This window comes from Ammospiza caudacuta, chromosome 12, assembly GCF_027887145.1.
Source record: "Ammospiza caudacuta isolate bAmmCau1 chromosome 12, bAmmCau1.pri, whole genome shotgun sequence".
Taxonomy (NCBI): Eukaryota; Metazoa; Chordata; class Aves; order Passeriformes; family Passerellidae; genus Ammospiza; species Ammospiza caudacuta.
Window position 1 is genome coordinate 7,581,806 of NC_080604.1, and position 27,269 is coordinate 7,609,074.

Consider the following 27,269-nt stretch of genomic DNA (forward strand, 5'->3'; position numbering starts at 1 on the left):
CCGAGCCCCGGGGATTGTCCGCCCGCCGGTGCCGCCGCGGGCCGGGAGAGCAGCGGAGCAGTCCCGGCGGTGTGCGGTGTCCGGCGGGGCCATGGCGGCGCTGGGCTCGGCGGTGCTGCGGAGGGGAGGCGGCGCGGCCCCCCGGCTCCTCGCCGTGGCTGTGTCCTGCCAGAGCTGCCGGCACAAAGCCACCGGGGACGGAGGGCACGGGCAGCCCCGGGAGCAGCACCCGGCGGCCCCCGGCAGAGTCGGCGGCCAGCCCGTCTCGGCCGAGGGAGCCGACACCAAGACCTACCTGTGGGCCAGGTACCACGAGATGAAGAAGCTGGTGTACGGTAAGGGGCTGCCACGTCCTGCCGGGCCGGCCTTTCCCTTCTTTTTTCCCCTCTCCTTTCTCCTCTTCGCATCTCGGTGCCTCTGCCCGCCCCGCAGCCCTGGGATGTGCCCGTGCTGTGCAGATGCCGGGTTAGGAGCCTTTCTCCCCGGCCATCCCCATCCACATCTTCCGTGGCCCGCGGCTCTCTGGGATGGTTTTATTTCATTGAAATCTGGTCTCGATCTTCCTCTCCCCATCCTGGGCTTCCTTCTGTGCAGATCCCCGTCTGGACTCAGCATTGCAGGACATGCAGGGTACATGGGACTTTTCATAACTGGCCATTGTCGGCATTGTCGTGGCAAATGGTCTGAATGAAGGGCTTGTTGCCTTTTTCTGCAGTTTGCCTTGGCTGGCACACGGAATCGCGTTAGATTCGGACAAATGGATGGTGATGCTGAGTGAAGGGTGACGAGTCTGAGTCACCAGTGGCACAGGAGTGAGCCTGAAGAGTGCTGATGCTGCAGCTCCTGGGATGGGTCCTGGTCGTGAGCTCAGTTTGGGTTCCACATGTGTCACACCTTCTGCTCAGGAGTGCGATTTTGCTTCTCTGACCAAAAAGTTACCTGGCTCTGTCGGGTACTTTGAAATCTTGCCAAGTCAGGAGAAAACTCAGACTGCTCGCCAAGTCTGTCTGTGTGTAAAACAGGATTGTGGTCTTTTTGGCAGCAGCAGACCTCCACTGTATTAAACTCTCCTAAAAATAGCTTTAATGACATGAGGGCAAGGAACTTTTTCCTGTTGGTTTCTTGATTCTTGAAATGCTGAAGGTAAGCATTGTGCAGAGCTAGGAAGTGAGTTTGTGCCTGCTCTTACAGAACTCTCTGTTAGCTTTTGTTTACTTAAGGGCTTGGATAAGGACAGCAGTCAGCCCTAGGCATCTGGAAGAACTTTCTCCCTGTTCTAAGATCGACAAGGTCTGTCATTCCCTCCTCCCCCATCTTCCAGTCCACTGCATTTGACATCAAATCTCGAGTCCTTCATGATGCACAAACCCAAGGGAATTGGCTGCTGATCCATTGGGTGCTCAGGCTGCTGCATTCCAGGATGAGAGCTCCTTTCCCAGCGCTGTTGAAGGCAGTGCAGGATGCTGACAGAGGACTGGGGCTTTGGTGATACCCTCCAAGACTGAGTTGTGGTTTTAGCCCCACTGCTTAAAAGAAATTCCAATTTGCAGTGCTTGTATTGCTGTTTGGACCTTGCTATCCTCAAAGGCATTATTGTGTTTTCCATAATGGGACTGAAGCCATAAATGCAGATGTGTGCTAATAGGCTGTGGCACGGTCTCTTGGCAGAATGCTTGGTTTGCTATGTGAGATTGTCAAGTTTGTGTTCACATAACTCTGGTGTGATGCAAGAGAAGCAGTTTTTAATTGAGGTGGAGCAGTAATCACCAGGAGTAAATGCCAAATGAAGTCAGGTGAAGTAGCCCAAGTGTCACAGAGCAGACTCTTCACAAACCTTCAGGAAGCCATCAGATATGGTGAATAAGGCCTTCATTTGTTCAAAGAGTATCCCCCCAAACTAAAATTTCAAGACTGTGCTGTTATTCAGATCTTGCCAGGAAGAGACAGAGTTGGTCCAAGTTTTAATTGTTGCTTTGATGACTGAGCAGTTGTGCAGAATGTGGCAGCAGTCTGTTCCTTTGGGCCTGGTTTCTAACTCTGGTGTGAGGTGAGTGCTTGCCCAGCACTGAGTTTGGGCAGGCTCCTGTGGTGCCTCCTTCCCCTTCCCCCTCTGAAATGCCACCTTTGTGCAGTCCCTGTCCTGTGCTGTCAGTGACTGTCACTGGTTTGGAGCGAGTCTCTGCCAGGAGAGTTCATGGTGTGTTTTCAGCCCAGCCCTTGCTTAGCTCCAGCTCCATGGAGCCCTGCTGCATTTCTGCACCACAAATGCTGACTGAGCTGAACGGGGCAGGATGTGCAGGACGAGTTTCTGTGCAATGGTGGTGCAGGTTTGGGGCCAGAGGAGAGGCACAAGGAGCTCTCAACTCTATAAAGACATTTCTGCTCTGCCAGGCTGGAGTGGGGTGACACAAATGACAGCACAACGAAGCTGCACAGAGAGTGCCTCTGAGGTGAAACTTCCTCTCAGCATTGACTTAAGAGAAACCATTCTCTCCATTATCCCCCTATTGCCTATTGCAACACTGACTCTTATGACCAAATTTCATTACCTGTAAAAACTTGAGGATAAAAATTTAAGGCAGTTACTGTGCTTTTTTCTTTTTCTCCTGCCAAAAGGAAAGGTACATTCATATTAGTCAGAGGGATGGAGTTGAGCAAGACTTGCTGTTTTCTGATCTGATAAATGTCAAGGAAGGCTGATAAGCTCTCGAAATCAGCTTTGAAGTCCTGTGCTCTAGGAAACATCGGGACAGCCAAGCCAGTGATGCTTTGGCTATAAGCAAGTGTCTGTTTTTTCCTAGGCGTTCCAAATCTGTAAACAGTGGCTACACTAACTCAGCTTTCCTGGGCAACTTTACAATATCTGCAAACTTCTTGCATGACAAGTTTGAGAATGGCTAAATGTGAGAACAGCCAGAACTGGAAGAGTGACCAGTTATGTAAACTTCTCAGTTTTGCTTTCTTGGATATAACCCATTTTTCTTGTGAAGAACTCTTGTAGCATTTCTGTAGTGCCTTTGTATTTTAAAAGTGTAATTTTAGAATGAAATTATATTTTTAATATTGCTTTTAGTTAATGTAGATTTCATTGGCCGGAAATCCCAAAATATTTAGGCACAGTAGCATAAATCCAAGGTCTTTTAACATGGTTCCTCTGAAATTAAATGGTCTTTAGATAATATTTTTCTCTTCCTACCATATCTGCTTTGGCTGGTGGGAGTGCTTTGCAGGAAATGGCACAAAACAACCCTTCAAAAGGATAAAGGGGTACTTGGAAGGGAGGAAACTGGCAGTTTGTCTTTAGAAAGCAACTTAGTGTGAACAAGGGAAACTTTTTGATTCATGAAGAATGTGGAGGATGATGGCCATCTGCTTCTCTGTACCCTTCTTTTCCCTGCTTGTCTTATGAAGAAATTAGTGCAGATGTCTGCTGGGTTGAACTTGTGGGAGTACAAAGGGTGTGAGACGCGGGTGAGTTGCCTCGTTTGTGTATTTCCTGCAGGATGCTCTTGGCACCCCGGGAGCACAGAAAAGCGGGAGACGTGCTTGGCACCTCCTGCCCAGAGCGTTTTTCACATCAGAAGGGGCCAGATGGTGTCTGTAGTGTCTGCTCACAGTTAATTACCTGCTTTTGTGTCCATCTCTGCTCTCCTGTTGGGGATTGAGGGTTATTGCTTTCTAACAATGTGCGCTATTGCCTGGGAAGAGACACTCTGATTTCAGCAGCTGCCCAGGTTCTCACAGAGGGAAAATGAAGATGTTGTGTGTTTATTGTGCATTTACACCCAGGTGTGAGAGATCAAACACGCTTTCTTGTGGTCTGCTGCTGAATTTCATCATGTGCCTGGACGTGCAGCACTTCCCTAAAATCAGTCGGAGCTGCAGACAGGAGCCGATTGTGCAAGCAGGCAGATTCCAGGCTGCATCCAGTGCAAGAGCAACTTTTTCCACACCGTCCTCCCATGTGCTCACTCTGCCTCTCCCTCAGAGCAGACTTCCTGGGTGAAGTGCTGAGTAGGCAGTGACTAACTGATATTGTCTGCCTTTCTAGTCAGGACCCAGACAGAAGGAGTAGCTGGCATTATTATTCTTTTTTAATAACCAAAACTGGTCTTCATTTTGTTTTGTGTGGTTGTCTTGTTTAATTTATTATATCTATCCAGCAATTTTATGGTGTCCTGGCAAAGGAGAAGAGCAAAAGCTATCATTCTTGAAAAATGGCATCTTCATGAGCTTCTGGTGGGTGTCTGTTTGTTTTGATTTGACAATTGCCAGGAAATCTGAGACAAAGATCCCTGGCAGATTACGTGCAGAGCAGCAGCGCCCGAGCCTGCAGCCCAGGACCTGATTAGCACTGAGGATTGGTAACCACCCAGGAGGATATCTTTGAAAAACATACAAACAAACAAAACACCACAAAAAAGCAAACCAAACCCCCAAACAAACACAATTAAAGCAAGCTTCTTGAAGCCTGGCTCAGTAACCCTGAGGCGTGTTTGGGCTCTGGTATTGAAACTGATTTTGTGTGTGCTCCCAGGTTGTGTCTTTTCCCTGCTGTAGTTGGAACCTGCACGGAGACTGCACGAGTTTGAGGAGATGGAGACCTGCAGCTCTGTTGAGGAGGGTGCTGCAAAAGGACATTTACACTGACACAAACATGCATCATGAATCTCTAGACTGAACCACAGAGATTTCCTCCTCCTCAGAGGAGCAGTGACTTTGAAATTACTGTCAATTCAAGATGTAGGATGATGGGGTGGACAGAGCAAGCTGCAAGTTGTGAGTGATGTGGAATAGGAAACAACAAAAAGATGTGTGGTGCTTGGGGAAGTGAACATAGGGAATGTTGTGTGTGAGCAGTGGGTGTAAATCACTTGGGCTGCTGTGTGCATCCTTTTTCAGCCCTTAGGAGGTAAGAGAGAATATGCTGTGTAAGTGAATGACAAAATATGAGTGGGGAAAAATGATCTGGGCTGTCAGAGGACAGCAGAGAGGCTCTGTACCTTTGAGGCTGGCAGGGAGGAGCATTGCTTCACTCACTGGGTCTAAATGTACTTCATAAGTTGTGCTGTGGCACAGTAACTGCTTATCACAGATAGGACTTGCTTGGTAAAGCTTAGACTGCTCTCTCCTTGTTACAAAATCCCACTGCTCCCTTAGTTTTTCCTGATATTTTTGCAAAAGTTGTGGCTGGCATGTGTGGTTGAATCTAGAAGATTCTCTTTACTTCTGTGAATGGAGAGGTAGGGTTCAGGCAGTGGTATTTTGTGATGCTCTCAGCCTATCAATATGTGTTGTCCTCAATATATTAGCAAAAGGGGAATGTTGGAAGATCTTGACCTCTCTGTAGGGACACTGTAGCAGCAAGTTGGGTGCATTTGTCATAGAAAGAAAAAAGTGCTTTAATAGAAGAGGAAAGCCCTGCACATTTCCCCTGAGATATGATTAAGGTTGTGTCATCATTTTTCTTGTGAGGGAGAAAAATAACACCCAGCAAATCCCAGTGTAAGCTTAGAAAAAGGTCTTGCCACAAGTTGACTGGGGGTGAGGACAGGAAGTGGAGCTCTGTTTATTTATGGTGCAAAGAGCATTTATGATGAAAGTAGGAAAGCTGTGATAATCTGAATCCTATTTACATTTCCCATCTTTTAAAATCTCTGGAAAGTACTTGGATTGCATCCTCTCTCCTAAGCCTCTTCCAGGAATGTTGCCACCAGCTGAGCACTGACAGAGAGCTTTTGTTCCTGGTGTGTAGCCAGTAAGTCAGCCCTCCTGCCTTAATACACTGCTTTATTTTCTAGTGATTCCTTGCCACATGATCTGGTGAATGGTATTTGAAGGCCAAATGGAAGGCAGTTAGGAGAGAAGGAAGGGTATGTTTTGTAACAGTGATTTTTTTTTTTTTTTCCCCTGAGAAAGAAACATTTAGAAATATTTGAATCTATTTCTTTGGTTACCTCTCTGAATTACAGCTCACAAAAGAACTTCAACCTTTTGCCTAAATTCTGTTATAATTCCAGACAAAATCTTTATTGGGAAGGGCTGATATCTCTTTCTAATAACGTATTTTTTGTCCTAGACACAGATGGAACTTGGTTTTATAGCAAGGAAGCAGTAAAGAACGAGGACAGGGGTCCTTGCTAAATGCCAAAAGTTAAGGTAGGAAAAGAAAAAATCCTACCCACTGATGCTGAGTAGGATCTGGAAAACGCCTGCTCTTTTATTATTCAAAGAGAAAATGACCCATCTTTGAGGAGGGAGGAAATATCTCCTTCCCCTCTGTCCCCCAGTGTGGCTGTGACCAGGCAACCTACCACAAAGAATTGTTTTTATTGCCCTTTCTTGCTGGGGCCAGTCCTCGTGGAGCGGGGAGCCTGCGGGAAGATCTGTTCCTGCCTCTCCCATTGCAGTGGAGTGGAAGCTCTCCTCTCTGCACTGCCTCTGGGAAGGGATTTCTATCCAGGTAGTTTAGCTGATTGGTCACTGAACCCCATTTCTCAGTGCTCTGGGGAGCAAATTGTTATTCCCAAGCACCTTGAGCAGTAACCCTGCTTTGCAGTGACAAACCTCATGTGAGGGCTGAGCTGTGCCCACAGCTGTTTATCAGAGGAAAGCAGATCACTTGCTGCTATCAGAATTGCATGCTCCAGGAGCATAACTTACTGTGGGGTATTTTTTACATGTAGCTGTTTGTACTTTGGTTTTTCCTGCCAATTAATACAAAAATTTAAAAAGTCCTAATGCTACTCACAGGATTTCTCTGTGAAGTCTGGTTGCCTCTGTGAGAAGCAAAAAATGCCAGAAGACAAACCTCAAAATTTCAGATTTGGAGTAACCTAGACTTTTCCAAGAGCCTGTTTGCTTGTGAGGGGTGTGTGTTTTTCTGGTGATTTATCACAGCTGCCTTTCTCATTGAAGCCTGCAGAAACTGCAGCTGCTCTGAGATAGAAATTTGACACTTCAAAACCTCGGGTCTGCTTTGCTTCATGTAGGCCAGAGAGCAGGGGGCATTGTTTTGCAGCTTCCTGACACAAAAGGTCGGTCTGGCTGTGCAGATGGTTACAGAGCTTTATCTCCAGGTGCAGCCAGAGGTTTCACAGTATTTTTTCACGGGGACGTTATTTGAGTGAGTGAACAAACGGCAGCAGCCTTCCCCAGCAGCTCTGTGCTCTTTGCTGCTGCTGTGTGGCATTTCCAGCTGCTGTCAGGTCCAGAACAAAAAGTCTAAACTTCAGTGATGCTCTCAGTTTCTCTAACTCCTCCCCTTTCCTTTGTTTAGATCTCCTTCCACCAGGAGTCTGCAATCTGCTCAACCCCGCCGCCATCTACGCTAACAATGAGATCAGCCTGGGAGATGTGGAGATCTATGGCTTCGACTACGATTACACATTAGCACAGTATTCTAATTTACTGCACTCCATGATTTTCAACACTGCCAGAGACATCCTAATAGAACAATTCAAGGTAATGAGGTGCTAAGAGTTTCCACTCAATGAAGCTTGCTGCTGTCTTTGCAATACCCCAGACATGCTTGTGCAGGCATTATACACACATGTCAATTACTTGATTTATTGAGATAAACTTAATATTTCACAATCTTTGATTGCAGAATTAATTTCCTTTGAGATTATTTAACATGATGTACATTCCTGAGGTTTTATAAAGTGGAGTGGGAGCCTTAGTGTAAAAAAGCCCAGGTCAGCTGTACTCAGCTATGGAAATAATGCCTACAGGATTGCTGGTAGGAGGTGCACATGGTGGCTGAACATAAATCATGGGCCAACTCTGAAGCTGTGCAGGACTTGGAATGTGCTGGTCGATGGGATGATGCCCTAGAGCATGTCCCAGAACAGACACTCTGTTTGCAATGGGTGACTGCTTATGCATTTTTTCTCATCCTGCCTTTCTGTTTAGAGGGGCTCTGCAGTGCCAATCTTTAAAAATATGTGCAAAGATTACAAGAAGTGTCCTCACTGCCTCAGTGAATCTGATGCTTTTTCACTACTGTCCTTTACATGAGAAAAACTAGTTTGGGGTATCCTGATCCCTTTGTCTTGCTCCATTCATCCACTTTCTTTGCTGAAGGGCCAAAATTAGACAGGACTAAAGGAGCTCAACAGGTGAAATGATTGTGTTGATTATCCAGTGCTTATGCTCTAATGATGTGGCTGTTTGTGTTCCCAGTATCCAGAAGGGCTTGGGAAGTATGACTACATTCCAGGGTTTGCCATACGGGGACTTCACTATGATGTACAAAAGGTAAGCTGTACAAAGTTCACTCTCCTGGCCTTTGTTTTCCTCTGTTATGTTTTCAGTGGAGATACTTTATGTCACTGCTTGCAATAACATCTGTCATCAAATGACCAGCGAGTCTGGCTGGCTGGGCTCTTCACTGCTTGGGTTCTTCCCCAAAGAAAGATGTCTATTGTGCCAGCCTGACCTCCAGCAGAATGGGACATTCTAGCAAAGGCCTCTGCTAAACAGCCTTGCAAATTTAAAAGTCAATTAATTCCACAGGCTAATTAATAGAAAACTGCGCTTGTTTATGTGATCATTTCTGTCTTTCAGGAAATTGAAACAACAAAACTCAGTCCTGCATCTACAAGTATTTGCCAGGAGCAGAGGCATAATGTCTTACTCTAATAATAGAAATGACTTGCCAGGAGAATGCTTTGGGAAGCCTTCCCCACCCCCCACCCCGAATAATAGGAATGCTTGGAATAAGATCCAAGCTACTTGAGATGCATACTTCTTAAGAACACAGGCAGCAGAGTGCAGGCATTAGCTTTAACCCTTTTCAGTGCTTTGGCTCTGTTCCCTGATGCCCAGTGATGCCATGCTGGCTGCTGCAGCCAGGCAGTCAGGTGGGAGCTCAGCACAGAAAGTTGTTTCACTGGAGTAGCTTTATTGTATGTTGAGTTTGAGTGAGTTCAGAGAAGCAGGCAGTGCAGGCTGGAGTGTGTGTGCTGTCCTCCTGCAGGAGGGAAAAAGGAGAATGAAGGAAAAAACTCTAGAGATTTTCTGTCTTTTGTCCTAACTGTGGAGACAGCATGGCAGCAGAGCCCTCATGTCTCTGGCCTTACAAAGCAAGAAGTAGATCTGTGGGAAACTGAAGGTTCTTTCTCTGTTTGAATCTTTGGCTGCTGTATCTGAGAAACATGGGCAAGTGGCCTGGCCAAGCAAAGCACCCTTTGAGTGAGTGGAAAGTAGAGAACTCTCTTTTCTCAGGATCAGAGTTTGCAAAAAACACAGAAATCTGGGCTATGCCTGTCTACAACTTTCAGCATATTTGCCTGCACTCCTCACAGATTACTGGGAGGTTTGCCCACAGTGTAACAAGATACACTGATATTGTATCCTGATGGAAGAAGTTCAATGCCACGTTCCAGTGGGAGCTGTGGAGTGATGTGGGTTTAGTGTGAGGCTGCTTCCATCCCAAGGATTTGTGTTACAGCTTCAGAGTGATGGATGGAGAAGGATGGCTCATGATTAGGGGAGTCTCTGTTACCAGCCTGGTGAGCTCCTGGACATCTTTCCTTCAATGTCTGCTGGGGAGGGGAGAGCTGGAGCTCTTGTGTGAGGAAAATGACTGAGTGCTGCTGTGCTCTGAAATAAAACTTGCCCACTTAGTTCTGCTTAAGATAAAGGTGGGGGGAAACAGATCTGTGCACACAACGCTCCTTTGGAATATGTGTTTTCTTGAGGAGAGATAAGAATAGACTGTCTTGAGTCACAGAAATATTGTTGTCCCTGTTTTTCAACTGCATCCCTGTCTACAAATTGGGGTATAACAGACTTTGGCTCATAGAAGGATGGTCTTTTGCCAGAGAGACCAATAAAAAGACACAGTATGAATAAGTGTGTCTAAAAGTAGCTGGAGAATAAGTGCTGTCTAAAGTGTATAGAAGTGGTATGCTCATACTGAACTTTATTTTCTGAATGTCATTTGTGTGGAACTTTAAACTGAATAAGGTTTCAGTGTAAATTTTAACAATAACTGAGTTCTAACAGTAAATATTTATCCCTTGTCACAGAGTCTCCTCATGAAGATCGATGCTTTCCATTATGTCCAGCTGGGGACTGCATATAGGTCTGTCAGTTCTGAAAATCACTTTCTAAATGCTTATGTATGCAAAAGTGGATTTCTACATCTCACTGTATGTTCATGGCATAGGTTGCTTTGCTTCTTTCCTGAGCAGAGCACACAGTCTTGTCTGGCTCATCCTGTTTGCTCTTGCTTCAAATGCTTACCTGGCATATAATTGCAAGGAGTTATTTTTTCTCAATCATTTCAAGCCAGGTGTGGGGGGGAAGACCTGGAGCTTTTTGTAATGGTTAACAGCACATCTGGTCACATACACTGCCTGGTGTTTCAGCTGCAGCTACAGCATGGCTGGGTTAACACCTCAGAGCACACAGAGCCAAAAGGGAAGGGCTCTTCTAAATGTGGCTCACACATGGGCCTTTTTCAGGCAGGAGTTTGTCCCAACAGTGCTCTGCTGGGCCTTGGAGAGTGATCTGGATGTGCAAATTACATCTTAAAGCAACATAGACGTGCCAATAAATTAATAATGCATCAGAATCTGGGCTCACTTTAAGTCCCAGATTGTCCTGTTTTTCCTTTAGTTCTCCAAAAAGAGCTGGGTATGCTTTGGGATAAGTGGCTGATACAGTGCAGAGCAAATTTTTCTCCTACAAGTTGTGAGACTGGAGACTGAGAAAATACCTTGCTCCAAAGAGGAGTGGAATTGGTGTGTAAGAAGTAGTAATTTATAAATATCAATAGCAAATCTCCTGTAAATCCTATGTTGTATTTCCTGAGCATGAAAGCCAATGTCTTTTTTTCCTTGATCTCTGCCCTTTTGCTGTTAAGCTTTAGTTACAGTAAACACTCTAAGAATATTAAGAAGGGAGTTTCATAACCAGAGACAATTGGCTTCTTTGAGTGCCAGCTTGGGGGGTGAGGGGACCAGGGGTTTGTACTGCTCCATATTTTACTTCATCTTCATAAAGAGATTTTTAGTGAAAAGACATTTTAATTTTTCTTTTCCCTAGTGTCCTTTGGTAACTGTCTTTTTTTGAGTGTCCTTCTAAACTTTCCTTTGCTTTTGTGCACAACTGAGGCAACATTTAACTTCTTAGATGCTGTGTCATAACTGAGTAGAAAAGGAGAAAGGGAAAGTTGCTGACTGCTTGAGCAAAGAGTCATCAAAATTGTGCAAGAGGCAAAACCTGCAGCAGTCAGATAACCTGATGTTATGAACTACACAGATCAGCCATACTCCTGGTTTGGGTGTTTTTGAGAAAACAGCCTTCTCTGTTGAATGGTCTTAGTCAAGATCTGGTTCTGTTCAGGAAAACTGAATAAGAAGGAAACCCTGTTTTCAGGAAGCCTTTTCCTACACCTTTCATTAAAGGTGATGTATCTCATGGAAGCAACATCTCCAAACCAAGTTAGTTACCCAGTGCTGCCCGAGTCAGGGCTGATTTGGTGGGGCAGTCCTGTCAGCAAATTGACAGCAGACAGAGAGAAGCCTCTGGCTGGACTCTGCTGGAATGTGGATAAAGCCCCTCAATTAACTTGTAGGAGCAAAAGAGGTATCTGAGGAATGTCTTGGGAAAGATTTTATGTGGATCTTTAGAGCCGTTGGGCTCTCTGCCTGTCTCCTTTGAGCAGGAGGAATTTTTGAGTTTTAGGAAAGAGCCTGTTTGCCCTGTCCTGATTTTCTCTGCTGTTTGTAGCACTGCACAGACAGTGATTATTGACAAACTGCTTTGTTTTGTGTCTAGGGGGCTCAAACCGGTGCCTGATGAAGAGGTGATTGAACTCTACGGTGGTACCCAGCACATCCCCCTGTACCAGATGAGTGACTTCTATGGCAAGGTATTGTAACCCCCCCCAGCTCTTTGGACAGCTGGAACACAGAGGGAATTGTATGCACATGTAAATGACTGCAGCCTCCCTTGGAAAGGCTGGTCCCCAGTGAGCTGCAGTATGTGTTTTTGTTCTAGTGGGAATATGCCCCAGAGGTTATTTAGCAGTTTAGCATCTGAAAGACATCTGCAAAGCATTTTTAAATACCAGGGCTATTGGCCTAGAGCTAAATGGCTTTGAAGACTGATAGGGAGATGTTCCCTGCTTGTTCCTTGGCCAAATCAGGCTCCCAAGCTACCCCTGCAGCCTGCAGTGCTGTGTTAGCAGTGAGCTGTTGGGGAGGAGGTCTCTGGGGGGTAGCAGGAGTGCCTGCAGGGTGCTTGCAGTGCCTTTCTGTCTTTGGTTTTGGGTAGGGTGTTTTGCCCTTCATGTTAAGGATCTCCCTCCACACTCCTTCAGAACTGCTCAGGGGATATTATTTATAGAGTTGTAGTCCATGAGTGTAGGGATAGTAAAATACTGACATTCTGTCTGTAGGGGCTGTAAAAATCCTCTGGTTGCCTGAACTAGAGGAAGTTAGGAGAGGTTTTTCTTCCTTGTGTCTCATGTGGCACAGTGGCCAAGCAGGACCTTTCACATCCCTTCTCCCAGAGCTGCTTTGTTTCTTGCCTCAGTTCTGGTGCCTTAGGGGAAGCTGGAAGGAGAAGGGCACACTTCCTCTGTAATACCCCTGTGAGTCTGCTCTGTGAAGTCTCCAGCAAGGTCACTGCTTGATTTTTCTCTTTCTCTCTTGGGAACAATTAATCTGAGTGGTTGCTTTCTGGATAAGTATATACTCTGTTTATAGCTCAATGACGTTTCCAGCTTTGAAATAGGACATTTTTGTTTAGAATTTGATCTGTCTGTAAACTGCCATTGACTGGCCTCCTCCTGTGCAACTCTCCTCACTCCTGCCAGACTTGAGCTGATTTCATCTTTCTTTTTATATTATTGTAAACATGAAACCTGCTGCAAGTTGTGGCTTTCTGTAGGACCACGTGATTATGCTGAGGTGAGCCTTTATGTGCTTGTATGTACCAGGTGCTTTCTTCTTTCCTGTAGCTGGTATTGAAAAATTTGTCTAAAGAAGTAGAGATATCAGCTTAGTCTTTGTGAAGAGGTGAATCTCCTCTCCTATTAATGTAATAGACTCCATGAGCTAATAGGTGGATCTCAAAGAGAACAAAAGTATTGACAATTAATAGCATTTACATTCAGCAATGTCTGCTCAGCCTGTGCCACTCAGTGGGGCATATTTTCCCACATTAGTGAGAAAGATGAAAGAAGGGTTATGATGACTGCTGGTGTGAGCAGGTGCAGTGAATGGTGAGGAGTGAGCCTTTAGCAGGGCTCTTTGATTTGTTCTCCTCAGTCTGCCATGCTGATGCTGCTGTATGAGCAACAGGAGAGTTGCTAACAGGCAACAAGAGAAGTGGCACTGATATGGCTGAAGTGTGTAAATACTTAAGTATTTACTTAAATACTTCAATAAATCCCTTAAGTGTTTTCCTGGATCTCTGTTAGCAGGAGTGTGTGACAGCTGCCAGCATCCCAACACCTGCAGTAGTTGGGCACAGATCTTTCCCAAGGTTCAGCACTGCAGCTGCTGTGGCTTTACATGTGATGGCCTGTAAGGAAGGTGCAGGTGTCAAGGGAGTTGTAGAAAAAGCACATGTAACACTCTGAAAGCACAGTCCAATTTTTGTCACAACTCCTGTCACTATGTCTGCCTAAGGAAGTCAAGGCCATTAAAGGGACTTGGGAGAGGTTGGACTTGCCAAGAAAAATGAAACAAGGCACAGAAATTAAATCAGAGTTGACAAGGTAAATCTTTGCTGTTAACACTGAACATTTACCTGTCTGCTCTGTACTTCAGGTATTGACAGGTAGGACAGGTCATTGGTCTGCTAAATCCCATACCTAGTTATTTCAGTAGGAACTGCCTGGCTTTGTCCCTCTTGCTTCTTTCCCATAATCTCTGAACAGAAAAAAAGATGAAGGTTGTTTACATAAAATTTTGGTGTTGCTATGGGAGAAATATTCCCTTAGCAAGCAGACATCAGAATGGACAGAAGTGTTGGAAGGAGTCAGTGAGTATCCTAAGCAGCACCACCATGTGTGGTAGGTGGCCCTTTGTGTTGTCTTCTGCTGTAGGTGAAATTGTCCTGTGCTGGGTGGATGGAAATTTATAACCCTCAGCACACCAACATGGCTTTTGATGGCAGCATTTTTTGGTAATACACCTCAAGCAAAATGCTGTTTGTTATTCCTTTGCCCTTTTGACCCCAATTTGTATTGCCCCAGGTGTTGCCTTTAGACAAGGCTGGTCTCCTGCCACCCTTAGCCAGCCAGACTAAATGGGAGATGTTCTCTTGTTACACATTCTGCCATGACAGGGCCACATTTGTCATTAGACAGCAGGGGCCCTGTCAGCTTCCATCATCTGCCTTCTGTGGCTTTCTGGGTGCTGCTTTCATGTCTGTGTTTCACACAGCTCTAATAAACCTTCTGAAGTGGGTCAGTACTATCCTACAGTGTTCCAACTTCATGGCTCTCAGTCCTGGATTGCTCAAAGCCCATGCACAGACATGATGGAGCTGGATTGCCAGGGCACTGCTGGTGACCAGTTCATGGGGAGTCTGTGTGCTTCCCAAGTTACTTCCCATATACAGGACCTTAGTAATTGACCCATTCTGGTCTGGAACTTCATCAATGGAAAATGAAAAAATTGATCCCAGCTTCATCTTGCAAGGGAGACTCACTGCAGTCCTCTGCACAGGTGGTATCTGCAGAATAAATAAAGTTTATTTTACTGGAAAGCCTCTCTGGGGCCAAAGTTGGCTCTTGGCCTGCTGATAGATTTGTGATTGATAGGCAATAAAAATAGCAAATGTGTGTGAGAGTGCAGCTCTGCCTAATGCAAGGGCAGTTATTCCTTGGTGAGGATGTAATTGTCCATTTCCACTTGACTGCTGCTGGGCTGCAGTTCTTTTTCCTCTGGGCTTTCTCTAGTGACACACAGGCATTGGCCAATGGCTTGTTGGAGTGATTCTTACACTGCCTTGTGAAATCTCACTGGAACCTGGTTTGAGCAGCTTGGTGCCCTGTGTAGCCTGGTTGGGATGAGCAATGTGGCATCTTCAGCAAGGCCCTTGTCTGCTGCTGTAGCAGAGCATTGTCTGTTGGCACCTCTATTAATGCCAAGAGTCCAGGTGGGAAGCAGAGGTTGAATTAAAATATCTGGGACCAACTCCCTGCTTCTCCCATCTTCACCATGTGGTATTAATGATGCTGGGTTTGTGTAAACATTTATGTGAAGGAGACACCTCTCTCTCTCTCTTCAAGGTTGGTGTTTTGGTTGAGAAGAGAGGGCTGCTTGCTGAGTGACTGGGATTTACCACACCAGGGTTTTTCTTGTTATTAGTCTGGAATATATTTCAGATGATGCTGGGTGATATGAGTTTGTTTGTTGGCTTTATTTTTTTCCAGTATTTTTGGCCTAATGCCTCCTTTTCATTTTTTTGCTTTCCAGGGTCCATCACTTAAGCAGTTTATGGACATTTTTTCTCTCCCTGAAATGACACTGCTCTCTTCAGTCATTGATTACTTTATCACCCATGGCATTGAGTTTGACCAGGTGCATCTCTACAAAGACATATCTGTAAGTGAAATGCCAACTGCCCCACAGCTCACACCCATCAGAGTTGTGAACTCTGCAGCACTGCAAACCCAAGGGTTTGCAGTGACCAGCCTGATATGACAGCTCTGTTGTCCCTTTAGATCAAAGCCTTACCAGGGAATATTCAAAGCTGTGTTTTCAGAACATGTTTGGGCTCTGTCTGTACTACAGAGCTGGTGTTTCTGGTGTATCCTGTGTGGGAGTGCCTAAGCTGCTTAGGCTGAAGGTCCTTCCATGGGAAATATATCACAAAGCTTGTGTAAATGTTTTCTGGTTCTGCAGACTTTTAATTTGTTTTCCTTAATATTTCATTTGTCAAATAGAAAAGCTGTGTATCAAACAGTTTACTTTATACAGTGATTGCTGTAAAACACCTGTCCTGGCTTGCTCTGAGGATCCTGTACCCCTTGCAGCTGCATAGTCTGATCCAGTGGTGACTCCAGCTTTCATGTGTCATTTACTTCAAGGTGTTAAGTGGCACTTGAAAGGGCTGTGTGGGATTATCAGCATTGTTGGGGCTGTTTGACTTTTCAGTTCATGCTGTAGACAAGATGTAAGTGCTTGAGATTGCTGCTCTGGGTGATTTATGCTGACAGACAACACATTTTCCTTATTGCACTCCCTTTTCCATGGAGAAGGGTTTTTGATTGGTACCTTGTGGGGCTGTTAGGCTCACCCACTGGCTGTTCAGTTCTGGGAGGGAAATGGGGCTCCAAGGGGAAATGGGGTTTCAAGTCTGTGCTGCTGCCTTGTGATAAGGATCCACCTGTCAGCTGTGTGTCCTGGCCTTCTGTTGGTGCTAGATAGGAACCTGCCTGCCCATTTCCCACAAGACCTTAACATGTTTCAAGGGTGTTGTTTTTTCTCTTGGGGTGGGGAAAATGTGAAGAAGGCATATAGCTGACTCCTGAGGCCTTTTGTGAAGAGTATCTTCTTTTGAGTTCAAAGTATCTTCTATTGAGATCAAATGGATGTGTTCCTAATTGAAATCTTGAGAGCAGGGGGATGGTTGCCACAGCTGATTCATGTCCAATGCAGGGCAGCTGGTGTGGTCCAGCCCTCAGACTGCTCAGTGCTAATCTTGGCTTTGTCCTTTTGGAGGAGAATGTGGTCCTCTCTGAGGAACAACTAAAGTAGGCAAAGAAGAGAGCTGAGGCAGAAAATCTGTGGCAATGCCTGAGATCTATATTGAAAGTAGGGACCATCACATGCTCTCACCAGAAGAGTTCTTGCTTTTTTCCTGTACAATGAGGATAAACAAACATTTTTTCAAAACTTATCCCTTTGCACTACCCAGGTTCAAGTGCAAAGAAATGTTTTGTGAACATGAGCACAGAGATCCTTCTGTGCCTGTAGAGGACTTGCATAGCCCAGCTGTGAGGACAGCACTGGCTTAGCCTGACACCCTGCTGTAACTCCTGGTGGTACTGCTGATGTGTGTTTGGGAGCAGGCTGAGTGCTACAGGCACTGCACCGAGTCAAAAGGGCAGATCCTGGGCTATGGCAAAGGCTGAAGGTGACATGTAATTAAAGCAGTCCTGTCACACCAGTTTGGTCACTTCATATTTGAGAGTAAGAATGTGCAGTTTACCCTGCTTCCCCTTGGAGGCATTTTTTTGATGCCTACCAAGGCTCCAAGATTTTACCTACAGAAACATTATAGTTTTCCCTTTTTTTTTCTTATTTTCTTTTTTGGAGGGCAGGAATTTAGGGAAAGAGCACACTGAAATGTTTTTTCTCTGCAAAGGTTTTGGCACAAGTCCAAAGATCTGCTTGCTTTTAAGTGACAAGCAAGATCTGCTTGCTTTTGAGTTAAGAGAAAGCTGTTTTCTTGTCAGAGCTCCTGCCCTCTTTTCAGATTCCTTCCAATAAGGCAATGAGATGTGACCTCTGCGTTTTTGCCCTTCAAATCCACACGATGGAAAGAAGCTCTTAAAACTCCATTTTTAAGTGGTTATGCCTCCACCTTCATCATCCCCTTTTAAGTTGTAAATTGTGGTTCTCTCCAGCTCTGAAGGAAATTTTCTGGGGTCATGAGGAGGTTTCCCCAGCACTGCCATGAGAGCAGTTGACTGTGTGGCAATGTTACTGTAGTGATATCAGTGGTGAAGTCTGAAAGGGCAGCTACTGAAGGGGCACACACAGTGTCACAGTGTCATAGGAATTTAAGGGTCCTGGGGAAAGGCAGCAATTTGTTTACCTGTGTGAATTGTCAGGGATGAAAACAGTGCTGTTCAAACAAGCATTTGCATGTGCAAGCACTGCAAACTGTGTTGCTGCTCTGGAAATGGTTTTGTGGGTCTGGCATATCTTGCTGGATGGAGACTTGTGCAGAATCTCAGTTGGGTGTGTCTAAAACTGTGCTGTATCTTGGCTTCTGGCCTGGAAAATAGAGAATATTTGGATGCCCTTGACAACATCTGTTTTAACTTGCCTCCCTCCCAGCTGTGTATTGTGCCACCCTGCTATGGGAGCTTCTGCTCTGCCTGTGCACACTGGTCACCCAGGGTTCTGAGCTGTGGCCCTCTTTGGTTTGTGGGGAGCACTGGGGATCACAGGTGCTCTCCTCTGCTGCTGTTCACACTCCTGTCCTCACTCCTGTCCTTTGGGTCACACCTGGCAGAGCTTCCACAGGCACAGGGGGAACAAAAGCCACCTGGTGTGTGAGACAGTACAGTGTTGGGACAGTAAATGGTTTTGGAGTGGCACAGTCCTTATTGCCTTGGAACCAGTGGGGTAACATGTGCTCGTTTCCAAGAGCAGGAAGGAACTTGTGCTTCCACAGATAAGTTTTGAGGTTTTCCCTCTTACACTGCATCAGCTGAGCCAGCCACCCTGTTCTTCTTCAGGCATCTTGGTGAGCCTTGCTGGGCAGGCTCTGCTGCTTTGCAGTGATGGAGCTTTTGTTCATTCAGCAAGGAGGGGATGTGTCATTACTGCCTTGGTCCTCAGTGGTGGCAGTAGGTTTGTATGCTGGGAAACAGGAATGCCATGTTGTAAAACTGAAACATTTTCCCCCCTGCTCTTTTCTTTAGGATGCAATTAGAGATGTTCATGTGAAAGGAGTGATGTACAAATGGATTGAAAAAGATATGGGTGAGTTAAATAGAGCTCTGGTGCCAGATTCACTTGTCACTTCCTCTTTAGGTAGAAGTGATGGGGATGAGGAAGGCCACTTTGTCACCATGGTGGTTTATTGCCTGCCTGCCTGGGGTGGATCTAACTCTGAACTTTTGCATCTTTAGTGGTATAGGGGCTAGGTTTGGTTTGGTTTATAGAAATGTGGTCATGACTTATGCCAGAGTGTTCTGATGGATGCTGTATGTTTCATTCTGGTACAGAGCAGTATATCCTGCACGGGGATGAAATCTATGCTGTGCTAAACCGCCTGGTGAACCACAAGAAGAAGCTGTTCCTCATCACAAACAGTCCCTTTAGCTTTGTGTGAGTACCATTACTGCTCATCAGTGGGTCACCATGGCACAGCAAGAGCTGTACAGGGCACTCCCTCTTCTGAGCACCTGGAATTTGTATGGGACAGGGTTTTGTAGCAGTAGTCATGGAGCTCTCTGGGAACTGTTTGTGGTGAGTGTTGCACCCACAGCATTGATCTCACTTTTTGGAGAAGTTACAAAGCTGTGGCTGGCCACAACATTGGAGAGCTGACACTGCCTCTAGCAGTGTTTGATGTATCACAGACTTCCCTGGGCTTCCAGTGGTGCAGAAGAAAGTGTGTGACAGCTTGAAACAAAGCACAGCATCAATACTTCATCCAATGAGACAGCTTTGGGGGCTTCACAAATCTGTTTTCTTCCCTGTTACTGAAATAAGAGTTAATTTAGGGCAAACTGTTGTAAAGATGCAGTGTTGGGTGAAAAAAGAATACTGGATCTGTTAACTTTTCTGCTCCTTTGCCCCTAGGGACAAAGGAATGAAGCACATGGTTGGCAAGAACTGGCGGGATTTATTCGACATGGTCATTGTGCAGGCGGACAAGCCCAACTTCTTCACCGACCGCCGCAAGTACGTGTGCAGGGCAGCCCTGCCTGGGCCTGGGCCCTCCCTGCAGGGAGCTGCTCCTCTGGCCTGCCAGGAAGCACTGCCTGCTAAGCACAGTCTGCCTCCAGAAGCATTCAGCCTTCTCTCAGATACTCTCTGAGGAGGCAAGGATTGACCAGTCTGGGAGTAAGGGGAGAGAATGTGTAGAGCCAAGCAGAAAACGTGCTTCTAAAATTGGCCTGAGAGATGGCCATTTCTTGTCCTGAGAGTATGACAAAATCTTTCCTTTTCCTCTTCCCCACAGCAAGTATCTGTGTGGTTTGTTTTTTGAGGTTTTTTGGGATCTTGTTTGTATTGGATACATGTTTGGGAACTGGCAGTCCTGGAAGCCTTTTTATGTGGCAGCTGAGTTTTGTGGTCAGTTAGGAGCTGCCAATAGAAAGGCTGCTGTCCTTACTTTGCTCTTTGGCTTCTTTGCTTTGGGTACTTGTGTCTGCTTAGTTGAGAATTGGTCTGTTCTTTCCTTTGTATGTGTTTTCCTCCCCCACTACCCAGACTGTTGGCATATGCTGGAGCAAACCTATGGAATGGCTTTATAAGCTCTGCTGGCCTGGTAAAGGTTTTTTCATGGGCTGCAGGTGACATGCTTTACTAGCACAGCTTGGAGCTATGATGATCTGGCCCTCTTGGAAATAAAACCTACAGCTGCCTGGTGTCTTAGATGCACTCATGGAGTGGAGAATGTCATGGCAAGCCCTCAGGAAAAACAAGAGACAGCTCAGTTCACCTGGTGAACTCAGCATGGGGATTGCTTTCCATTCTCTCTGCAGACTTGCTTTATCCTATTAGGACATTCCATGGTCTCTGTTGGGCTGGGGCATAGCCAGGCTGGAAGAGCACACAAAGCGTTTCATGGCAAAGCCTTCTTGGCCTTGGCGTTTCAGAAGGAGTTATTATGGTTATTTTCTTCCTCTCTGTATGTGAAAACAAGAAGAATTGTTAGGGATTTTGACATGAAATGGTTACAGTCAGTGAAGCATTTTGGAAAGGTATTTCCCTTTCATACTTTCTCTTCCCCTGAGAAAATAGTGCAGAAAGCCCAGAAGGTCACTTAGAACTCATATAGAGCTTTTATTTTAAGTTGTTACATAGGTAAACAAGTTTTGTGATTCAAATGTTCTGGTTGCTGGGTAACAATCACCAAAAATCAAAAGAAGTTGACATCTCCCCCTGTTTTTTCCCCAGACCTTTTAGAAAACTGGATGATAAAGGCTCACTACAGTGGGACAAAATAAACCAGCTGGAGAAGGGAAAGATCTACAAAGAGGTAAAGTGAATGGGGGCAAGCAGGAGTCTGAAATGGTGGAGACATAGAGCACACCTGCAGTTTTGGAAACCACTGGAAAAACAGGAGAATCTGCTTGGTCAGGGTGAGGGGAAATGATGGGTTCTGCTGTAGGACACTTGTTCGTGGTTGGTGTTTGAAAGGTAGAACACAGAAGTCCTTGAAAAGAGCATCTGTGGAGGTAGAGGGTGTTTGTAAGATGACACACTCTGGGCTGTGCTGGCTGTGGGCAGTGGGAGGTGGCCTGTCCCCAGGAGCTCTCCCTGCCTGATAGGACACTGTGCCCCAGAATGCTTTCAGCATGGGTTTGGCACTAGGCATGGAAGGACAGAGACAAGTGGGAAAGGCAGAGCAGGGCCAGGTAACTTAAGGTGTGGGGTACTTGCTTTTCTGCCCAGGGGAAGCTGTGCTGAGTTACCTCTGCCAGGCTGGGTTGTCCCTGCTGCTGCCCTGTTTGTGCGAGGTGGGGTGGAAGGGAAATATCCCCTGGATGTGTGGGAGGGGCCAGTGAATGTCCCCTGCCCCCTTCACCCTGGGAGCTCTGCTCTGACATTGTCCAGCACGGCCAACTGTGCACTCTTCCCTCAGCTCTTCTGATTCTGGTCCTGAAACTCTTGTCCTGGAGGGGCTCCCAGGTCTGGTAGTTGAGGCTAAAAAGTCACAGCTCTCTGAAATCTGATGTGCATGCAAAGATCTTCCACACCTCACTCCAAACTGTTCTCCATAAGGTTGGAAAAGGTGGACTTGTGTAGAATAAAGAAATAAGGAATAAAGAAACAAGGGTGATCCTGTAGGGTACAGAGCATCAAAGAGAGTACAAAGCCTGGCTCCTGACTCTCCCCTTCTGGAAGGAGTAGCATGTCCAAGGATGAGCTGCAGCTCTGGTGAGCTTGCTGCCCTGAGTGTTGTCCTTGCAGCTGGCCTGTCCCCTGAGACAAGCTGCCTCTGGCTTTAGGACGGTTTGTTCTTGGTTATTTGAGCTGTCCAATCCCACGGGAAGGAGCTGTTAGTGAGATTTCAGTCAATTAGCTGGGACCTGACCCGTTGTAGCAGAGTAGGTCATGTCCTTGAGTAGTGCTGTTGGGAAACCTCTGTCTGGTGGGTCTGCCAAAGGGCTGGGCTGGTGTCCCATCCTCTGCCAAGAGCTCAGAGCTGGGAACATGCAGGCAGAGCTCATTCCCAGAGGGTTAGCAGCTCCTTCAGGAGAAAGGGCACACCTCACCCATGGAGTTCATTGCTGCACTAAATCCTGCCCTTGACCCACCTATGTCTTGTGGCCACAGGTTGCTCACCCAAGTGAATGGTGCACTGAGGAAGGGAAAATACGAGGGAGGAAGGTGGGCTGGGTAGGATTTTGGGCTCCTGTCCAGTTCTTCCCCACTGTCATGTTTATCTGACCGCATTAAGGTTGTTGCCTAACTGTGGCTCTTTGGGTGCATCCTGGTTGTAGCCCACCCTGTCTCCAGCATTTTTGTTCCTTGGAGTGTCACAATATGTTTCTTTCTGGCAAGTGTCACTGGCCATGGCCCTTGCTGTGCTGGGGATGTTGCCAGAGGCCTCTGAGCTGTTGCTGTCCCCTGAAGCAGGGCTGGATGGTAGTTTTTTTCTTGTGGGTATCTCATGAATGGGACCTCAGGGATTGGTGTTTTGCCCTAGGGACTGGGAAGTTGAAGTGATGCCCTCTAGGCCCTCTGTTCCAACAGATGTGGTGTTTTCTGTATGTGCCAAGTTTGTACTCCTTTCCCTCTCCAGATCTGTGATATTGGGGGAAATGAGGGCAGGACCTGGAAATCTCAGAACAGGTGTGGCTCCATGGAGCTCCAAGCACAAGTTTCCTGCCATTGCTGTTTGAGGTGACTGGAGCACAGCAAGAGGACTCTGCTCCTTGCAAGGCTGTGCTCCATCTCCTTCTCTGACAGTGCCTTTTGAGCAGGCCTCATGTGAGCAGCAGCAATGTTGTATCTGAGAAGTGCAGAGGCTGTTTTGTGCTGTTAAGGGAAGTCTGCTCAGCTCCAGGGATGCTGCAGGAACAGAAGGCCCAGCACCCTGGTCCTGGGCAGCCTTAGCTGTGCATTCAGCAAGCTGCCAGTGGCTGCTGGGGGCTGCCTTGTGTTTGGGGGCTTTCTGGCCAGGCTGGTGCTGGTGGCTGGGGGTGCTGGCTCCTTCCTGCCACTGGAGACTGGCCAGAGGGATTGCTGCTGAGTGCCTCATAGGCTTACACTGACTGCATGTGCTGGTCTGCTGGCATTGATGGGCCCATTTCCTTTCCTAGTGGCTTTTGTTCTCGTGACTCATGTGCAAAACTTGTGTGGAGATGGAAGGGTAGTCCCTGAAGTGCCTTCTGTGCATGTGTGGATGTTTGGAAAGCCTTGAAAGCTGCTTGCTGCTGTGCTTTAGCTGGTGCTTTGGGGTTTGGTTTGTTTTACTCAGCTGTGAATCTGTGCAGGCTGCCTGGCTCTTTGGCTTGGTTAAACAGTTCCTGTGGACATGTGGGTGTTGTTAATCTTTGGGGTTGAGATGGTGGTCAGGGATGTAGAACAGCTCCTGACTCCAGAAGCCTTGCCTGGCAGTGCTCACCTTCCCTCTGGTGCACCCTGTGAGGTGAAATCATTATCACCTGAGACCAACAACTTCTAAACCAGGTGTTCTTTCTGCCCAACCTCAGGCTTTTCTAATTTAGGCATTTCTTGGCCTCTAAACTGCCTCCTTTTGTTGCCTTTTTACACCATGTTTTCTTCTTGACTTGCTGTGCCCTAGACCACAGAACTTTGGAAGAATTTTTGCCTTTTTTTAAGGCTAGAGAAAAATCTGAGGGATGTACAGGGAATTTTCACATAGGAAGAAAGTGAAGTGAGGTGGGGAAGGACAGAAAGCTCTGGGTGTAGATGGTGGGGCAGCACATGGGGTTGACATCCCATGAGAGTGCTCACACCTGCCTGGGGTGAGGTGTCCTGTACCCACATTTCACACTGTGCTCCTGTCACTTGCAGGGCAACCTCTTTGATTTCCTGAGGCTGACAGGCTGGCGTGGATCCAAAGTGCTCTACTTTGGGGACCATCTGTACAGTGACCTTGCGGTGAGTGCAATGTCTCTGCCCTCCAGTGGGCTGGGAGCAGTCCCACATGGCTGCTGGGGCTGGAGATAAGGCAGGGCCTGCTCTGAATGCTCAGGGCTGTGCTGGGTGTCCCCCACAACAGGACACACAGGCTGTCAGACAGAGGCAAGCACTGGAGAAAAGGCTCCTGAAGTACCTTCTGTGGGTAAAGTGTGAATTTGAGAGCAGTTTGTAAGGATCCCACCTTTTTAGGTGCTTCATGCAACTGATCCTAGTGACCAGGAGATGGTTGTTATTGGCACGGGCCATGGATGGCTGTCCCCTGAGAATGAGAAATGGGAACAAACCCACTCTTCTAGGAACCAGGGTTGTGTTTGGCTTTCAATCTTTATGTTGAATTCTTGGTTGTTTTTTCACCCTGACCTCCAGGACCTCATGCTGCGTCATGGCTGGAGGACGGGAGCCATCGTTCCTGAGCTGGAGACGGAGATCCGGATCATAAACACGGAGCAGTACATGCACTCCCTGACCTGGCAGCAGGCTCTCACAGGGCTGCTGGAGAGAATGCAGGTAGACAGCTCCTGGCTGAGCAGGACAGGTTATGTGCTGCCTTCTGAGCCTGAATTTTGGGTTTAGCATGGGGATGAAGGGATGTACCATCTTGCCTGGTTCCTAAAAACATCTCATCCTCCTCCTGGTGCAGTGGGCTCTGGGTTTGTGAGTTACAGTGGAAATTGCAGGGAGCTGAGGTGTGGCCTGCAGGACTGATGGATGTGATGCTTTCTACTGCTGTCTTTGCAGATGTATCAGGACGCAGAGTCTAAGCAAGTATTGCTGGAGTGGATGAAGGAACGGCAGGAGATCAGGTGAGCATTTCCCCCCCTCACTTGTGAGGTCTCTTGGGGGCTCCCAGGCCCTGCTTTGGGGACAATGCTGCTGCAGCTGCTGGACTCTGGTCCTGCCTGGTGTCACTTGCCTCTGGGTGAGGGCCATGCAGCAGGGCAGTGCTGCAGGCTGGGAGGTTGGACTGGTTTGAAGGCAGGGTGGGAAAGGGGAGTGCTGGGAGGGGCTGGTGGCTGTCTGCTACTGCAGCTCCCACAGCTCCTGACACTGCCCATAACAGTGGAGCACTGAATATTCATCAGTCTCACTGCACAGGGACTGGCCTGCACCACAGTACTTGGGGTGATCCCCTGATGCCCAGGGAATGGAGTGGCCCCGGGCTAAGGGAGTGGGAAGAATCTGTGACCACAGTTTTAGCTACAGAGCACCATCTCTTTGTTCTCAGGTCTCTGACGAAGAACCTGTTCAACCCCCAGTTTGGAAGCATCTTCCGCACCTTCCACAACCCCACGTACTTCTCCCGCCGGCTGGTGCGCTTCTCTGATATCTACATGGCTTCCATCAGCTGCCTGCTCAACTACGACGTGAATTTCACCTTCTACCCCCGGCGCACCCCTCTGCAGCACGAGGCGCCGCTCTGGATGGATCAGCTGTGCACGGGCTGCATGAAAACGCCCTTCCTGGAGGAGATGGTGCACATCCGGTGAAGGGCAGGTACTGCAGGCGGCAGCAGCGCGGCCGGGGCCGGCAGCACCTCTGTCTACCACTAAAGGGCGTTTGACACTTGCGTGTGTGTGTAGATGGTGTGTTTATTCCTCCCTTCACTGGCTCCATCCCTTTCCCTGAAGTGCACTGCAGGCTGCACAGAGGATGGGTGCTTGTGCAGGGAGTCCTCTCGAGGAGTAGGTGAGATGGAAGGGCCAATGCTGGTGGTGGGACACTGCCCCCCCCGCTCTGTGCCCAGACACGTGGCTCAGGCACGGAGCTCCACATCTCCAGTGCTTGGTGACAACAACCCATGGGAGGTGTGACAAGGTGTGTCAGGTCTACAGCTCCCCCCATAGCCTGGGACTGCAGCATGAGTGACTCTGCAGATGGACAGGGAGGGTCAGGACTGCCAGCTGGGCAACCACTCAAGCCCATCAGTGAGAGCATCACATGACAAAGCAGCAGCAGCACTACCTGTCCAGTTCCCCACCAGACTGGTCTGTGCTGCTGGAGACTCTGCTGGGTTACTGGGCAGGATGTGCAAGCCTTGGGTGTGGGAGTAGGTCACAGGGTCTCAGAGTTACTGTCTGGGGACATGGCTGCTTTTTGAGAAAGCTTAAGGCTGTGCACTGTTGGTATTTTGGGGTTTGGTGCCATGTGACATCAATACTGTGGCAGTTGATGTGGTGTGGTCTGCTGTGAGCTGCAGAGGGATGTGTTCAGCCCTGCAGGGAAGGTGCAGGGCTGGCAGCAGAGGTGGTGACCTTCATCTGTGTTCACTGAGATGTGGCCTAAGGAGGGCCTGGTGAGGATGTCTGGGGAGGGGACAAGTGTGAAGTGCTGTGGGGAACATGGCCACACAAAGCCCTCAGTGGTGCCTCCCAGCAGGAGGAAGAGCAGAGAGATGCTAATAGTGATGCCAGAGTCTATAGGAGTGGACAAAGGTGACAGGCAGGAGGCCCAGGAAGGTGAGATCTGGTTTAGGATGGGAGGTGCACAAAGTGGGCTCTGCACTGGCTCAGGGCCTTGCTGGTCCTGTTCAGGCTTCAGATTTCCCAGGGCCATGCAGGGTGTTGGGGAGGGGCAGAGGGCAGGTGGGGTGCAAAGGAGGTGTTGGGAGTTTGTGCCACTGTGATACTGGTTGGCCCTAGGAGCCAGGAGCTCATGCCATCAGAAAGCTGGTTGGTGTGGGAAGTGATGGCCACAGGATGAAGGGATGGCAATACTGACTGCCTTGGTCCTCCTTCTCCTCCCCTCACTGCTGCACCATTTGCAGATGGCAACAAGGCTGACAGTGCCAGCTTGCTCAGGGGCAGTCAGTGAGTCAGTGTTGAGGTGACAGGGAGGAGAGAGGGGACAGAGGAAAGGGCCTGGCAGTGAGCAGGCACAGAGGAGGTGAGTGAGTGACTGCAGAGTGGGTAAGGGCTGTGGGTTTGGAGGGAGCTGAGCACCAGGGCCGTGTGAGCACTGGGCTGTGCTGCTGGCTGTAGGGGCTGTGTGTGTCACTGTGGGGGCAGCTGAGGAAGAGGAACCAGGGCAGTGTGGAGGACCCTGTGCCAGGACCTGTGACTCAGAAAGGTGCTGTGTGTGTCAGCAACCCTCAGTGAGACACACACACACACACACACACACACACACACACACACTTCTCCTACCTGTTCCTCCCCAGTGCTGTGCCAGGCTGGCCTGTCAGTCTGTCACTTGTGTGTCACTGCCTTGTCTTTG

The 27,269-nt window shown here is 47.7% G+C and overlaps 1 protein-coding gene across 1 annotated transcript; it reads left to right on the forward strand.

Moving 5' to 3' along the window:
* The first annotated feature begins 30 nt into the window (after nt 1-30).
* On the forward strand, nt 31-26,088 carry NT5DC2 (5'-nucleotidase domain containing 2). The gene is made up of 14 exons (XM_058812892.1): nt 31-335; nt 7,280-7,464; nt 8,185-8,259; nt 10,035-10,090; nt 11,791-11,884; nt 15,447-15,575; nt 18,629-18,689; nt 18,935-19,037; nt 19,515-19,616; nt 20,838-20,919; nt 23,928-24,014; nt 24,423-24,563; nt 24,795-24,859; nt 25,282-26,088. The coding sequence occupies exons 1-14, from the start codon at nt 92-94 to the stop codon at nt 25,541-25,543; spliced, it is 1,686 nt and encodes a 561-aa protein (XP_058668875.1). The 5' UTR covers nt 31-91; the 3' UTR covers nt 25,544-26,088.
* The last annotated feature ends 1,181 nt before the right edge of the window (nt 26,089-27,269 follow it).

Excerpts from the sequence above, each read along its gene's own strand:
- NT5DC2 (XM_058812892.1), top strand. The coding sequence starts at position 92 with ATGGCGGCGCTGGGCTCGGCGGTGCTGCGGAGGGGAGGCGGCGCGGCC. Across the intron at positions 8,260-10,034 it reads TTCACTATGATGTACAAAAG|AGTCTCCTCATGAAGATCGA; the intron begins GTAAGCTGTACA and ends CCCTTGTCACAG. Across the intron at positions 24,564-24,794 it reads GGCTGCTGGAGAGAATGCAG|ATGTATCAGGACGCAGAGTC; the intron begins GTAGACAGCTCC and ends CTGTCTTTGCAG.